The sequence below is a fragment of the Thalassophryne amazonica genome, chromosome 17, assembly GCF_902500255.1.
Source record: "Thalassophryne amazonica chromosome 17, fThaAma1.1, whole genome shotgun sequence".
Classification (NCBI taxonomy): domain Eukaryota; kingdom Metazoa; phylum Chordata; class Actinopteri; order Batrachoidiformes; family Batrachoididae; genus Thalassophryne; species Thalassophryne amazonica.
Window position 1 is genome coordinate 5,900,051 of NC_047119.1, and position 16,106 is coordinate 5,916,156.

The 16,106-nt window shown below is 40.0% G+C and overlaps 1 protein-coding gene across 1 annotated transcript in view; it reads right to left on the bottom strand.

Annotated features, from left to right (window-relative positions):
- Positions 1–16,106, bottom strand: part of dmgdh (dimethylglycine dehydrogenase) — a 40,412-nt gene that overhangs the window by 19,617 nt on the left and 4,689 nt on the right. The window contains exons 3-6 of the mRNA XM_034193009.1: positions 14,419–14,517; positions 14,166–14,330; positions 6,374–6,578; positions 23–271 (exon numbers count right to left, since the gene is read on the bottom strand). Coding sequence (XP_034048900.1) covers positions 23–271; positions 6,374–6,578; positions 14,166–14,330; positions 14,419–14,517 — 718 coding nt within the window. The remainder of the gene's footprint in view (positions 1–22; positions 272–6,373; positions 6,579–14,165; positions 14,331–14,418; positions 14,518–16,106) is intronic.

Consider the following 16,106-nt stretch of genomic DNA (forward strand, 5'->3'; position numbering starts at 1 on the left):
GCGAAGCTTCCCAGATACAAACCTGGAGGCACTCCATCTGTGACCCAAGAGTCCTGCAGCACCATCTTCTCCATCTTTTCATACGGGCCAAACAGCAGGCCGTCTCTTTCCTGACGCAAGTAGTAAGAGCTCTCCAAGTCTCTAATCACAGCCAACTCCTTCTTCAGAGCCTTCACCTCTGGCACAGTTGCTGTCACGACATATTGATGATGCACTGCAATGGTCGGATGCTCGAACCCGATCATCTTGCCAACCTCCCGGGCCCAGAAACCTACAGAACAAAAGAAAGACATATTTGTTGCAATCTTGAGCTGCTTGCACACTATGACTCCTTTAAATGTATACCAAGTTTCATGAAAATCTTTGGAACAAACTGATTTTTCTCGTTATTTTTTTTACAGATGCTGACGCAACCCCGTATTTTAGGGTCTATAATATATGGTACAACTAACTTTTTCCCATCAGGTTTGATGACTGGTGTAGGCCCTCTCCATATCTATATCAAATCCAAATCTATATCAAAATCCATGTTTTGCCTTTGTCAGCATGTGACTGTTTCATTAGAAAGAAGGGGTGCGATCCATGTTCCAGACGACACCGATGTTTGACTTACAAGTCAAGAAACAACAAAAAAAACTGCCTGCTGCACTAAAGAAGTGATTAAATGTTATGGAGGAGGAGCTGTGATGGACAAAATAGAAAAGGAGAGATGTAGAATTTTGGTGGGGTGCAGCTGCAAAGAGATGTCGCGAGAACAATAAAACAAGAGCAAACAGATTTCTGATGACCGCAAATCCGAATGTAGATCACCTCCAAAATTCAGTGGAGTCTTCCATGCCCTGATAGCCATTTGTGGTGCAAATGTGGTGAGAATCCATGGAGTAGTTTTGACGTAATCCTTCAAAGCGTATATAAAGTGAAATCTTTATCTAGATCCGGATTACCTCCAAAATTCAGTGGAGTCTTCCATGGCCTAATATCTATCTGTGGTGAAAATTTCATCAAAATCCATGCAGTAGTTTTGCAGTAATCCTGCAAACAGACGGACAAATAAATAAATATGCCGATGATTTTATTATATCCTTGGCGGATGTAAAAAAACACAGCTGGCAGTATGAAAGCCCAACTTTTGTGGGCTATGTTTTGGAATGTAAACTACCTGAAAACAAAAAAAAATTGGTAATTTGGTAAAGTATATAAAAATATCTGAGTGCAAACATTGGAGGTTTAGGTAGCTTATGGTGGGGAGCGCTAACACATATAGGAGCATAAAGTACACTGTTAAACTCACTCACTGAAGATAAACTAGACATGTGAGTATCAGCCTAAAGAATGTCTCTGCTTTCCAAAAAATGTGAACTGCTGGCAGCTTTTGATTTGCTGTTGGTGAAAGAGCCCAAGGCAAAGAGCCAAGAACAGCCATGGAAAGCTCAACGGGGAAATAATAATGCTGAGCTTCAGAGAGAAAACCAGAAAAATGTGACTGAAGCTGTGGGTTATTTCTATATGAAGCTGCCGACAGTTTAATACTGACATGCACTGCAGACAACTTTTATTTAAAGGAATCTCTGGATTGCAGGAGCAGTCTGGTAACATTTTAATGTATGTCCACATGTGCATGTATGAACATGTAAGAAGAAACTGTAGGAAATGGACAGGACTTTGCATAGTATCATTAAGAGGAGGCGAGCGCCTGAGGGGAGTTTCTGAAACATGACAGACCAACAAGCAGAAGGAAAGAAAGTAAATAAAATCCCTCCAGAACTGGTCTAAACCAGTTCAAACCGAAAAACTTTGCAGAACTGTGCAGGCGGTGGTCTGTTGGTCAAAGGTCTCTTGTTGGAGAGCGTCAATAAATAATGAGTGCACAGACCAGTGGCTAAAAAATGCAGAAAGCATGTTGCAAAAACATCCTCTGTTAGTACTAAGAAACATTTCTGCCACATGCTACAACCCTAATTCCAATGAAGTTGGGATGATGTGTGAAATGTAAATACAAACAGAATACAATGATTTGCAAATCCTCTTCAACTTATATTCAGTTGAATACACCACAAAGACAAGATATTTAATGTTCAAACTGATAGATTTTTTGTGTTTTTGTGCAAATATTTGCTCATTTTGAAATGGATGCCTGCAACACCTTTCAAAAAAGCTGGGACAGGGGCAACAAAAGACTGGGAAAGTTGATGAACACTTAAAGAACACCTGTTTGGAACATTCCACAGGTGAACAGGTTAATTGGAAACAGGTGAGTGTCATGATTGGGTATAAAAGGAGCATCCCCAAAAGGCTCAGCCATTCACAAGCAAAGATGGGACGAGGATCACTACTTTGTGAACAACTGCGTGAAAAAAAAATAGTCCAACAGTTTAAGAACAATGTTTCTCAACGTTCAATTGCAAGGAATTTAGGGATTCCATCATCTACAGTCTATAATATAATCAGAAGATTCAGAGAATCTGGAGAACTTGCTACACGTAAGCAGCAAGGCTGAAAACCAACATTGAATGCCCGTGACCTTTGATCCCTCAGGCAGCACTGCATTAAAAACCAACATCATTGTGTAAAGGATCTTACCTCGTGGGCTCAGGAACACCTCAGAAAACCATTGTCAGTTAACACAGTTCGTCGCTACAGCTACAAGTGCAAGTTAAAACTCTACCATGCAAAATGAACGCCAAACAACAACATCCAGAAACGCCGCCACCTTCTCTGGGCCCGAGCTCATTTGAAATGGACAGACGCAAAGTGGAAAAGTGTGCTGTGGTCTGATGAGTCCACATTTCAAATTGTTTTTTGGAAATCATGGACGTCGTGTCCTCCAGACAAAAGAGGAAAAAGACCATCCAGACTGTTACCAGTGCAAAGTTCAAAAGCCAGCATCTGTGATGGTATGGGGGTGTGTTAGTGCCCATGGCATGGACAACTTACACATCTGTGATGGCACCATCAATGCTGAAAGGTACATCCAGGTTTTGGAGCAACTCATGCTGCATCCAAGCAACATCTTTTTCAGGGACATCCCTGCTTATTTCAGCAAGACAATGCCAAGCCACATTCTGCACGTGTTACAACAGCATGGCTTCATAGTAAAAGAGTGCGGGTACTAGACTGGCCTGCCTGCAGTCCAGACCTGTCGCCCAATGAAAATGTGTGGCGCATTATGAAGCGCAAAATACGACAACGGAGACCCCGGACTGTTGAACAACTGAAGTCGTACATCAAGCAAGAATGGGAAAGAATTCCACCTACAAAGCTTCAACAATTAGTGTCCTCAGTTCCCAAACGCTTATTGAGTGTTGTTAGAAGGAAAGGTGATGTAACACAGTGGGAAACATACCACTGTCCCAGCTTTTTTGAAACCTGTTGCAGGCATCCATTTCAAAGTAAGCAAATATTTGCACAAAAACAATAAAGTTTATCAGTTTGAACATTAAATATCTTGTCTTTGTGGTGTATTCAGTTGAATATAGGTTGAAGAGGATTTGCAAATCATTGGATTCTGTTTTTATTTACATTTTACACAACATCTGAACTTCATTGGAATTGGGGTTCTACTTAACGTCTTAAAAATGGTCACTTTCCCTGTTTGAAAATTAATACGAGTACAGAAAGACACACAAAGAATTGTTGTAATTCTTGCATATGTTTATCCAGTGTCTGGGTTTGCGATTGTCTTGGATCAGGACTAAGATCTCAGCTTTGGCACACATATGAATGAATGACAGATTAATTGCAAAGTTCCCATAACAGTGTGAAATACAGATTATTGACCGGATGACTTGATGTTAAAGTAATAACTCTGTAGATGATGGCGGCTATACTAAAATAAGAAAAAACAAAAATGAAATGGAGTGAAATGTAATGAAATGGAGCAGACCAACTCCAAATATGAGTAAATTAAGTACATTTATTAATTTATTGATGGCTTTTTTGTGGCATTTTGGAAATGCGCTGCATACATGTGCCCAGGGTGGGTGTGCCATCTGGTGTTCAAGAGATGAAACTTCAACCACTGACTCAACAATGGCCCTGTTTATATGTACATAAACCATATATACCATTAATCAGACTTATTTTGTTCTTTTATATTTGCACATTTCACCATTCAAAAGAGCTCATTTCTTGGAGGGACAGGGGGAGAGCACAGCTTTTTCTCTATAAAGACTATGCTTGCTTTTCAAGACCTGCTCTGTATGAAATGTACCGTAATTTTAGGCCCCATTTCGCTCCATTGTTACATTTTATCCCATTTATTATGGAACGGTCTTCCTGTGACCGTGAGGCAGTTGGAGTCCGTGGACATTTTTAATTCAAGACTTAAAACCCATTTTTATTCTCTTTTGTATAAATAAAAACTATTCATCTGTTTTATTCTTTTACTTCTGTTGTTAATTATGTATTTAATTTTTTTTATTCATTTTAATTATTTAATTTTATGCTGAATTGTTCTGTGTGAGGCGCCTTGAGACGGCTTTTGTTGTGATCTGGCGCATTATAAGATGATTAAATTGAAATTGAATTGAATCCCCATTTCGTATTTTAGTATGGCCCGATATTGATACAAAGTTGCAGCGAAAAAGTGTGAGTGGGGAGAAAGCGTTTGTGTTTTCACATGAATGGAGCATGTTAAAAGCAGGCAGTCTGCCGCTCTGTGCTCCACTCGAGGCAGCCCAGTGCACCAGGCTCAATGAATATCAGGGTCCAAGCAAGGAAAAGATCACCCCGAAATATCAGGAGTTAAGGCTGGAATGTGCACACTGATATCACTGGGATCATTCAGATCAGGAAGTGTGCGCTTCATCTAGCCCATCTAGTTGTCAGTCGAGGGCTGGTACTTCACTGAGCTCCAGAAAAATGATCTTTCCTAACTTTTGCCAAGTGGAAAGAATTAAGTTGTGACCCTATTTGGGAGGACTAATGTTTATCCTGAAAATATTGTAAAAATACATTTGTTATTATTACTAACCTCTCACTGGATATGGAGACAAGTTATAAAGTCAAGTCAGGTTTTTTTTAATGACCATATTTTCTGAACAGTAAGTTGCACTGGAGTATAAATCACACCGGTTTTTTGTATCATCAGCTCTTTAATTTGTGTTTTTTGTGTAATGCTGTAGGCATACTTTTATTATTGGCATTTAATTTACTATTTTATTACTGGAGTTTATTTTGTTTAGTGTTTTGGTTCCTGGGAAATCCCTATATAGTAATAGTTATTTTTTAATAACAAAATATATATGTTACACTGGAATATGTCACAGGAACTCCCAAATTGGTGATAACACCGTGATTTATACTCCATAAAATACAGTACTTTTTAATGATCTTGACGAAATGCTAAAATGGTAAATGGACTGCATTTATATAGTGCTTTTCCATCTGTATCAGACGCTGAAAGCGCTTTACAATTATGCCTCACATTCACCCCAATGTGAGGGTGCTGCCATACAAGGTAATCACTACACACCGGGAGCAACTAGGGGATTAAGGACCAAGGCTGGGATTTGTACCAAGGATCCTCTGGTCTCAAGCCAACGCTTAACCACTAGACCATCATCACCTCCCCTGAGGCTATTTTTACTCACCAGCACTGTTCATAATGCTATTTAATATATCACTTAAGTATTTTATTTAAAAATATTATTTAAAAATTAGACAATTTGTTTTCATTCAGGACCATGGGCAAAAGTTCCTTGTTTTCTTTGCTCTTTAAGTTCTTTTTTAAAATGGAAATTAAAGTGGTCTTCCTTTTTTCTGATCTGAAAAATGATTCAATCCATGACTGAAAACAGAGATCCATCTGAACCATGAGCTTTGTGTCACTGGGCAGAAGTGTTCGGCGATGCAAGAGAATGAAAGTCCAAGTCTTTACTGTCTGGGTGCTTCCTGTCTTGGTGTATGGTTGTGAGACTCGGATATTAATCAGTGACCTCAGGGTACGATTGAGCGTCTTTGAGATTAGGTCTCTTCAGAGGATCCTGGTGTACTAATAGAATGACTGTGTCAAACAAATGGGTACTTACAGAGACTCAGATGAGCAGAACTACTTGCACTGTGAGACACCAGCAGATAAAACATTTTGGCCATGTGGCATTTCTCTGGACCTGACCCAGCACAAAGGAACCCGAGGGTTGAAGACCCCATCAACAGGGAAAAAGCGAAGGTAATGCCCACATTTGATCTTGTTGTTGCAGTTATAACAATCGCGAACTGGGGATGGACCAGTTTTTCTGCCTATGTGGTTATCAGCCAGGATCCAAGGTGGTTCTGTGGTGTCGTGGATGCGGCAATGTGCAGCACCAGTTCCCAGACCTGATCTGTTTAACCAGTGGGAGAAATTAATTTTCAAATATTCTCTGGAACAAACCTGTTGCATTAACAATTCGATTTGCATGGATCGTTCCTTGAGGAGTCTGAACATCCCACTTGCCATCAGAAGTTTGGGTTAGGCCAGTGACTGGTGCTGAAATGTAGATCTGGGCACCATACATACGAGCTCCAGCAGCCATGGCCATAGTCAAAGAGTAAGGGTCAATGTGGCCATCCCCTGGGGTATAAAGACCTGCCAACACCTGAAAACATACACAAAATGCTTATCTCAAACCAAACCGATCAAAAGTCCTCAGAAAGAACACTGGAACCACAACCACATTTCACAGTATTATGACTGTCACGTTCAGTTACAGTAAGATATCTGCTCCTTTCTGAATTTTCCAGATTCATTGATGAATAATCCTAACCAAAATCAATTTCTTCCCATCCATAGGCCCAATAGTCCAGTCATATTGAGACTTGACCCACCACTAATTGCAAAAAACAAAAACGTTTTATGTGGGATTCTTCTCTGATTGTACACCAGGAATAACATACGAAAAAACAGAGAACAATAAAAGGGGTGGGAGGACCCAAAATATGTTCATTTATGTTAATTATGTATGAACATCAAAGGAACCAGTCAGACAACTGGAGATATAGTATCTGCCATCAAAAGGAGTGAAATGCTGTCCAAATTCACCTGTAGTGTTGGTAGAAATGAAATATGTAATCATAATTAAGCTAATTAACTATCACCATTATTGCAAAGAACACCAAAGCTTAGACCTTCGAAGAAATACGTATGAGATAAGTGTCAAATTCAGGAGGTGTTCAAATAACACATGCACGAATCCTAAAGAGGTTGTAATTATGCAAATATGGCTTAAACAAGAAGTACGCTTCATACCAGATGAGACAAAACCCGGAAAGAGATGATTCCAAAGTCACCGAAACATGTTTTGAAGCTCTGTGATTGTTCATTCATCAACTTGAGTCAAAACGTCTGCATCCATTGCATTAGAGCAGCTCGAACCTTTGCAGTCTCCACAAGCAAATGTGGACTGAAGGCCTCGCCTGAGACAAGTGCATTTCAAAGTACTGCATCCGGTTTTACAGTTACAGTGAATCATTTCCAGGAGGCAGGTCTATTTGTACTGGACTGAACTTACCATTCCTTTCCTTCCACCCATATTTGATGGACAACACGTAGTGAGCGGTACTTTGCTGCACATGAATTTGGTGGCAAAACCTGTGCCTGAATCTCTTTTGAACACCTGACAATCTATTCTTTAAATCACTGGCATCTAATTTTGTCGAGGCTGTCATTTTTTTCCTCCGTTGTACAGGGACACAGTTGTCTTCGCCCCAGCTTCAATAATTCAATCATGTTCAGTATCTGAACCAGTCAGAAAGATTTCTGCATGTTTCCTGAATTCAAAATATCATTAAGCGGGATAATTAGCTAATTATCCAGAAAGGCATCTGATTTCAAATCAAATCAATTTTATTTTATTTATATAGCGCCAAATCACAACAAACAGTTGCCCCAAAGCACTTTATATTGTAAGGCAAAACCATACAATAATTACGGAAAAACCCCAACTGTCAAAACGACCCCCTGTGAGCAAGCACTTGGCGACAGTGGGAAGGAAAAACTCCCTTTTAACAGGAAGAAACCTCCAGCAGAACCAGGCTCAGGGAGGGGCAGTCTTCTGCTGGGACTGGTTGGGGCTGAGGGAGAGAACCAGGAAAAAGACATGCTGTGGAGGGGAGCAGAGATCGATCACTAATGATTAAATGTAGAGTGGTGCATACAGAGCAAAAGGAGAAAGAAACACTCAGTGCATCATGGGAACCCCCCAGCAGTCTAAGTCTATAGCAGCATAACTAAGGGATGGTTCAGGGTCACCTGATCCAGCCCTAACTATAAGCTTTAGCAAAAAGGAAAGTTTTAAGCCTAATCTTAAAAGTAGAGAGGGTGTCTGTCTCCCTGATCTGAATTGGGAGCTGGTTCCACAGGAGAGGAGCCTGAAAGCTGAAGGCTCTGCCTCCCATTCTACTCTTACAAACCCTAGGAACTACAAGTAAGCCTGCAGTCTGACAGCGAAGCGCTCTATTGGGGTGATATGGTACTACTGAGGTCCCTAAGATAAGATGGGACCTGATTATTCAAAACCTTATAAGTAAGAAGAAGAATTTTAAATTCTATTCTAGAATTAACAGGAAGCCAATGAAGAAAGGCCAATATGGGTGAGATATGCTCTCTCCTTCTAGTCCCCGTCAGTACTCTAGCTGCAGCATTTTGAATTAACTGAAGGCTTTTCAGGGAACTTTTAGGACAACCTGATAATAATGAATTACAATAGTCCAGCCTAGAGGAAATAAATACATGAATTAGTTTTTCAGCATCACTCTGAGACAAGACCTTTCTAATTTTAGAGATATTGCGCAAATGCAAAAAAGCAGTCCTACATATTTGTTTAATATGCGCATTGAATGACATACCCTGATCAAAAATGACTCCAAGATTTCTCACAGTATTACTAGAGGTCAGGGTAATGCCATCCAGAGTAAGGATCTGGTTAGACACCATGTTTCTAAGATTTGTGGGGCCAAGTACAATAACTTCAGTTTTATCTGAGTTTAAAAGCAGGAAATTAGAGGTCATCCATGTCTTTATGTCTGTAAGACAATCCTGCAGTTTAGCTAATTGGTGTGTGTCCTCTGGCTTCATGGATAGATAAAGCTGAGTATCATCTGCGTAACAATGAAAATTTAAGCAATGCTGTCTAATAATATTGCCTAAGGGAAGCATGTATAAAGTGAATAAAATTGGTCCTAGCACAGAACCTTGTGGAACTCCATAATTAACCTTAGTCTGTGAAGAAGATTCCCCATTTACATGAACAAATTGTAATCTATTAGATAAATATGATTCAAACCACTGCAGCGCAGTGCCTTTAATACCTATGGCATGCTCTAATCTCTGTAATAAAATTTTATGGTCAACAGTATCAAAAGCAGCACTGAGGTCTAACAGAACAAGCACAGAGATGAGTCCACTGTCTGAGGCCATAAGAAGATCATTTGTAACCTTCACTAATGCTGTTTCTGTACTATGATGAATTCTAAACCCTGACTGAAACTCTTCAAATAGACCATTCCTCTGCAGATGATCAGTTAGCTGTTTTACAACTACCCTTTCAAGAATTTTTGAGAGAAAAGGAAGGTTGGAGATTGGCCTATAATTAGCTAAGATAGCTGGGTCAAGTGATGGCTTTTTAAGTAATGGTTTAATTACTGCCACCTTAAAAGCCTGTGGTACATAGCCAACTAATAAAGACAGATTGATCATATTTAAGATCGAAGCATTAATTAATGGCAGGGCTTCCTTGAGCAGCCTGGTAGGAATGGGGTCTAATAAACATGTTGATGGTTTGGATGAAGTAACTAATGAAAATAACTCAGACAGAACAATCGGAGAGAAAGAGTCTAACCAAATACCGGCATCACTGAAAGCAGCCAAAGAGAACGATATGTCTTTGGGATGGTTATGAGTAATTTTTTCTCTAATAGTTAAAATTTTATTAGCAAAGAAAGTCATGAAGTCATTACTAGTTAAAGTTAAAGGAATACTCGGCTCAATAGAGCTCTGACTCTTTGTCAGCCTGGCTACAGTGCTGAAAAGAAACCTGGGGTTGTTCTTATTTTGTTCAATTAGTGATGAGTAGTAAGATGTCCTAGCTTTACGGAGGGCTTTTTTATAGAGCAACAGACTCTTTTTCCAGGCTAAGTGAAGATCTTCTAAATTAGTGAGACGCCATTTCCTCTCCAACTTACGGGTTATCTGCTTTAAGCTGCGAGTTTGTGAGTTATACCACGGAGTCAGGCACTTCTGATTTAAGGCTCTCTTTTTCAGAGGAGCTACAGCATCCAAAGTTGTCCTCAATGAGGATATAAAACTATTGACGAGATAATCTATCTCACAGAGTTTAGGTAGCTACTCTGCCCTGTGTTGGTATATGGCATTGGAGAACATAAAGAAGGAATCATATCCTTAAACCTAGTTACAGCGCTTTCTGAAAGACTTCTACTGTAATGAAACTTATTCCCCATTGCTGGGTAGTCCATCAGAGTAAATGTTATTAAGAAATGATCAGACAGAAGGGGGTTTTCAGGGAATACTGTTAAGTCTTCAATTTCCATACCATAAGTCAGAACAAGATCTAAGGTATGATTAAAGTGGTGGGTGGACTCATTTACATTTTGATCAAAGCCAATCGAGTCTAACAATAGATTAAATGCAGTGTTGAGGCTGTCATTCTCAGCATCTGTGTGGATGTTAAAAATCGCCCACTATATCTTATCTGAGCTAAGCACTAAGTCAGACAAAAGGTCTGAAAATTCACAGAGAAACTCACAGTAACGACCAGGAGGACGATAGATAACAACAAATAAAACTGGTTTTTGGGACTTCCAATTTGGATGGACAAGACTAAGAGACAAGCTTTCAAACGAATTAAAGCTCTGTCTGGGTTTTTGATTAATTAATATGCTGGAGTGGAAGATTGCTACTAATCCTACGCCTCGGCCCGTGCTACGAGCATTCTGGCAGTTAGTGTGACTCGAGGGTGTTGACTCATTTAAACTAACATAATCATCCTGCTGTAACCATGTTTCTGTAAGGCAGAATAAATCAATATGTTGATCAATTATTATATCATTTACTAACACTGACTTAGAAGAGAGAGATCTAATGTTTAATAGACCACATTTAACTGTTTTAGTCTGTGGTGCAGTTGAAGGTGCTATATTATTTTTTCTTTTTGAATTTTTATGCTTAAATAGATTTTTGCTGGTTATTGGTGGTCTGGGAGCAGGCACCGTCTCTACGGGGATGGGGTAATGAGGGGATGGCATGGGGAGAGAAGCTGCAGAGAGGTGTGTAAGACTACAACTCTGCTTCCTGGTCCCAACCCTGGATAGTCACGGTTTGGAGGATTTAAGAAAATTGGCCAGATTTCTAGAAATGAGAGCTGCTCCATCCAAAGTGGGATGGATGCCGTCTCTCCTAACAAGACCAGGTTTTCCCCAGAAGCTTTGCCAATTATCTATGAAGCCCACCTCATTTTTTGGACACCACTCAGACAGCCAGCAATTCAGGGAGAACATGCGGCTAAACATGTCACTCCCGGTCCGATTGGGGAGGGGCCCAAAGAAAACTACAGAGTCTGACATTGTTTTTGCAAAGTTACATACCGATTCAATATTAATTTTAGTGACCACCGATTAGCGTAACCAGGTGTCATTACTGCCGATGTGAATTACGATCTTACCAAATTTACGCTTAGCCTTAGCCAGCAGTTTCAAATTTCCTTCAATGTCGCCTGCTCTGGCCCCCGGAAGACAACTGACTATGGTTGCTGGTGTCGCTAACTTCACATTTCTCAAAACAGAGTCGCCAATAACCAGAGTTTGTTCCTCGGCGGGTGTGTCGCCGAGTGGGGAAAAACAGTTAGAGATGTGAACGGGTTGGCGGTGTACACGGGGCTTCTGTTTAGGGCTACGCTTCCTCCTCACAGTCACCTAGTCGGCCTGCTTTCCCGGCTGCTTGGGATCTGCCGGAGGGGAATGGAGGGGAGGCTAAGCTACCTTGGTCCGCACCGACTATAAGGGCCTGGCTAGCTGTAGGATTTTCCAAGGTGCGGAGCCGAGTCTCCAATTCGCCCAGCCTGGCCTCCAAAGCTACGAATAAGCTACACTTATTACAAGTACCATTACTGCTAAAGGAGGCCGAGGAATAACTAAACATTTCACACCCAGAGCAGAAAAGTGCGGGAGAGACAGGAGAAGCCGCCATGCTAAATTGGCTAAGAGCTAGTAGCTGCGCTAAGCTAGCGGATTCCTAAAAACACGCAAAGTGAATAATGTGTAAATAATTTAGAGGTGATTCAGCAGAGGGAGTGCTTTAGTTAAGGCACGTGAAGATTACACTGTGAAGCAAATCGTTATCTAGGTAACTAGAGCAATCTAACTGCACAGTTTAAACAGCTAACAGATACAGCAAAACACCGCTGTGCTCCGGAACAGGAAGTGATACAATACCACAGTGAGCGCCAACCACCAGTAGAGGCAGAATTTCACTTCCTACTATTTCTAGCGATGCTACGGGTGAATTCAGATCACATATCTGTCGTTCTTCTGATGACAGATACAGTTGTTTGATTGGTTCCTTTGATGTTCATACTTAATTAACATGAACTAGCATATTTCGGGCCCTTCCACCTCTTCTTCTGTTCTCCTTTTTTAATGTTATTACGGTATATCAGCAATTAGAGGTGGGTTGGAGCCTTAAACTGGACTTAAACTTGACTGGACTACAAGTTTGGTCAAAGTCAGATTAGACATTCTTCAGATGTCTTGCTAACATATACGCATATATAGTTATGAGGGGTGATAGAGAAGTTTTTAGCCTGGCCCAGAAATAGTAGGCCGTGGTTCTCCATCCTTTGCCTTCTGAGAAACCAACATTTCTTGAATGTGTCAATGACTCACTGGGTGCAACATTGAGAAATGTTTTCTCAGAATGAAAAAGATGGACAACCACAGCCTGCTATTTCTAGGTCAGGCTCAAAACGTCTCTATCGCCCATCGTATGTAAAGATCAAACCAATCACAAGAGAGTGCATCCAGTTGTATGAATTATACTCATAATCACTAATAGTGACAACCTTTTTGAACATGTGTAGCTATAAGAAATTTAATTGCTTGCTGAAGGGACCAAACCCAATTTCATTTCGGTGTTTGGCACAGGTTTTACGCTGGATGCCCTTTACTAGTGGAGCTACTACCACTACCTTTGCACCCCCCCCCAGGACTAAACAACTTCCTACTATGTATCTTAATGATAAGGGTCTATTGGCGGCCATTTTGGACATCATTTTGAATCTTACACCCATGAATGAATTTAGTTTAGGCACAAATGAGTTTACTGTGACCTGCAATGGTCTTCCCATTGAATCTCTGTGATATTTAAGTTGTTTATATGTCGTTTAAAGGTGTTTTAGTGAAAAGCGCCATCTTGGATAACTGGCTTGAAGCCAGTTTTTATTTTTGGGAAGATCCTGATTGTGTTTTGGGGTCATCTAAAGGAACCTAAAACACTGGTTTGGTTTAGTCCTGGGTGGGGGTGCAAAGGTAGTGATCGTAGCTCCCCTAGAACTTCCTGACGCAACTCCAGTTTTACCTGGAGAAACACACACAGCCGCTGGTGTTGTGAAGAGGTCTCCCATCCAAGTACTAATCAGATCCTGCACTGCTTAGCTTCTTATTGAGCAGACCGGCTGCTACAATAAGTGTCATCTTGTAAGTCACTAAATTAGAAAGAGCTGAACTGATTCATTTTAGTGAACTTTGATTCACCTGATTTTTTTTTTTTTTTTTAAGTACTGGATGGTTTGTGGATGCCGGATGGATTATGGTATATCATAAACAGCTGCCCGCCTTAATGTCATATGAGCATCAACTAGCGGCGGCCTCCAGCCGAGCGTCAATTAACCAGCTAGTAGCTGCGGGGAGAAATATTATGCCCAGTACACTAGCAAATACATGATGAAAGTACAACCAGAGTTAAAGAATAGACAGAACATGTAGCTGGGGATGATAATACAACTTATTGTCTGTACTGCAAATTAGTGACGGCTAACTGGAAACAAAAAAGGAAAAGTAGAACCAGAGTCCCACTGTTCTGTTTGGAGATGACTTTCATACAAAGCATTCTGCAAAGTTATATACAGAAAGAAACACTGTGCTATGGAGCTGTTATGATGTTTTTTCCCTCATACCTTGTCCATGTTGAGCAAAGGGAAAAGTTCCTGGACTTTTTCTGGACCGATGAGATACTGCGGTGTCACGTGCCAATGTGTACGAGTCATCTGATACTTCATTTCATCAACTCGAGCTGGCGTAGAAGCAATACGGATGCTCCCCGGCTGGTGAAAACCCACTGCCTGTAGAGAAAAAGCAATATGATCAACGTAATAATGTACACATAAATTACACACATCAAAGATAGGAAAAGAGGGAGAGACGCCACACCTGTCCGGTCTCAGCCTCCAAATTCCCGTACAACTGAATACTGTCATAGTGAACTTTCTTCAGATTGATGCCTGGATGGTAATATGTTGTCAAACCTGCCTGAAATACAAAAATAATACATTTAAAAATGAAAATCAAGGTTGAACATACAAAACTAAACTCATACAGGTAACATAAGAATGAAGACACGACATACGCAACATTAAAATTAAGATTTTTCTATGGCGCGTGTTCTATGGCAACACATTGGTGCTAAAAGCACAAGCGCGATAAAACATGCATTCAGGTGTATTATTTCACACACATAGATACTGACTGCGCGCGCACTCGGAGGAAACTGCTCCCTGAGCGAGGAAAAAGGTGCTGCATGCCCTGATCTGGTAAGAATCCTAGGAGGACGAGCTATTTGACGTAAAATCTGAGGGATGACAGACAGTGATGGAGCAGTAGCTCCCTGATCATCTTTGATGTGATGACCTTCAAACAGCAGCAGTAAAAAGTGGAGGCAGCAAAAGTATAAAATAAAAATACCTTATTTTCCAGAGGTAACGTTTTTACTAGTTTGAGAGGCTTATACACCAAATATTCACAACTTTGTTGTTAATAATAGTAATTATAATTTATATACATACAACTTTCCCAAGAATCAAAGCACTAAACAAAATAAACACTAATAATAAAAATAAATGTCAGTAATAAAGAATACACTACAACAATCAGGGCTGGTATGATTTAAATCACTTAAAAAAAACATAAAGGGATATTTTGTTTTAGAAATCAGTCCTTAAAACATCACTGAAATATGAAATTAGTACATTTAATTAATGGCACTTGTACATGTTGTATGTGCACCTTTCTGTTTTAACATGTCAATAAAGATTAGAACTAATGATATTATTTGTATTATTTCATTTATTAGAATGAAACGAATAAAAATGAAAAAAGTACATTTAAATCAGTAAAAGTCGATTTAAAAAAAAACCATGGCTTTTTAGAAAAAAAGTTGATTTTTTTTTTTTAAACCAGCCCTAACAACAACGCACAAAAATCCCAAATTAAAGACCTCATAACACAGAAAAATGGTGTGACTTATCGCTCCAGTGTGACTTATACTCTAGAAAGTACGATAATAATAACAATAAATCTATATATAATAATCTATATATCCCGAAGGACACATGGGTGGTGGCCAAGTGGTAAGTTGCGCTTGTTTATGGTGTGAAAAGCATCTGGTTGAAAGCCACACCTCCATGCAATGTGAAGTTACTGAAAGTGCAACAATTTACTGCTAAAAGGACATTTGTACTACAGCCAAGTGATTATCACAACCCCATAAGTCAGAACAACAGTCACATTAACTTACAAAGAGCATTTTATGAACAGCAAAAGCTGCCATAACCCCAACTATAATGTCTACATGGGTCTTCTGTGTCCTTAAAGGACATTTTTCTTACATATCAAGGAATGGTTTCCAGGTTACCCACATGATACAATGCCATCGTCTAGATTACATGGCAACACGAGGTCCTAGCAACTCATTACCAAAAGTGGCTTCAGTTTTCTTTTGCATATTACAAAGGTTAACTGTTTGGAATTTACACATTTACCCCAAACATATCCAAATTTTTGCAGATGAGGTGAGGTACAAACTCTAATTTGCCTGTATCACGTTGAGGACATGTGTCTTT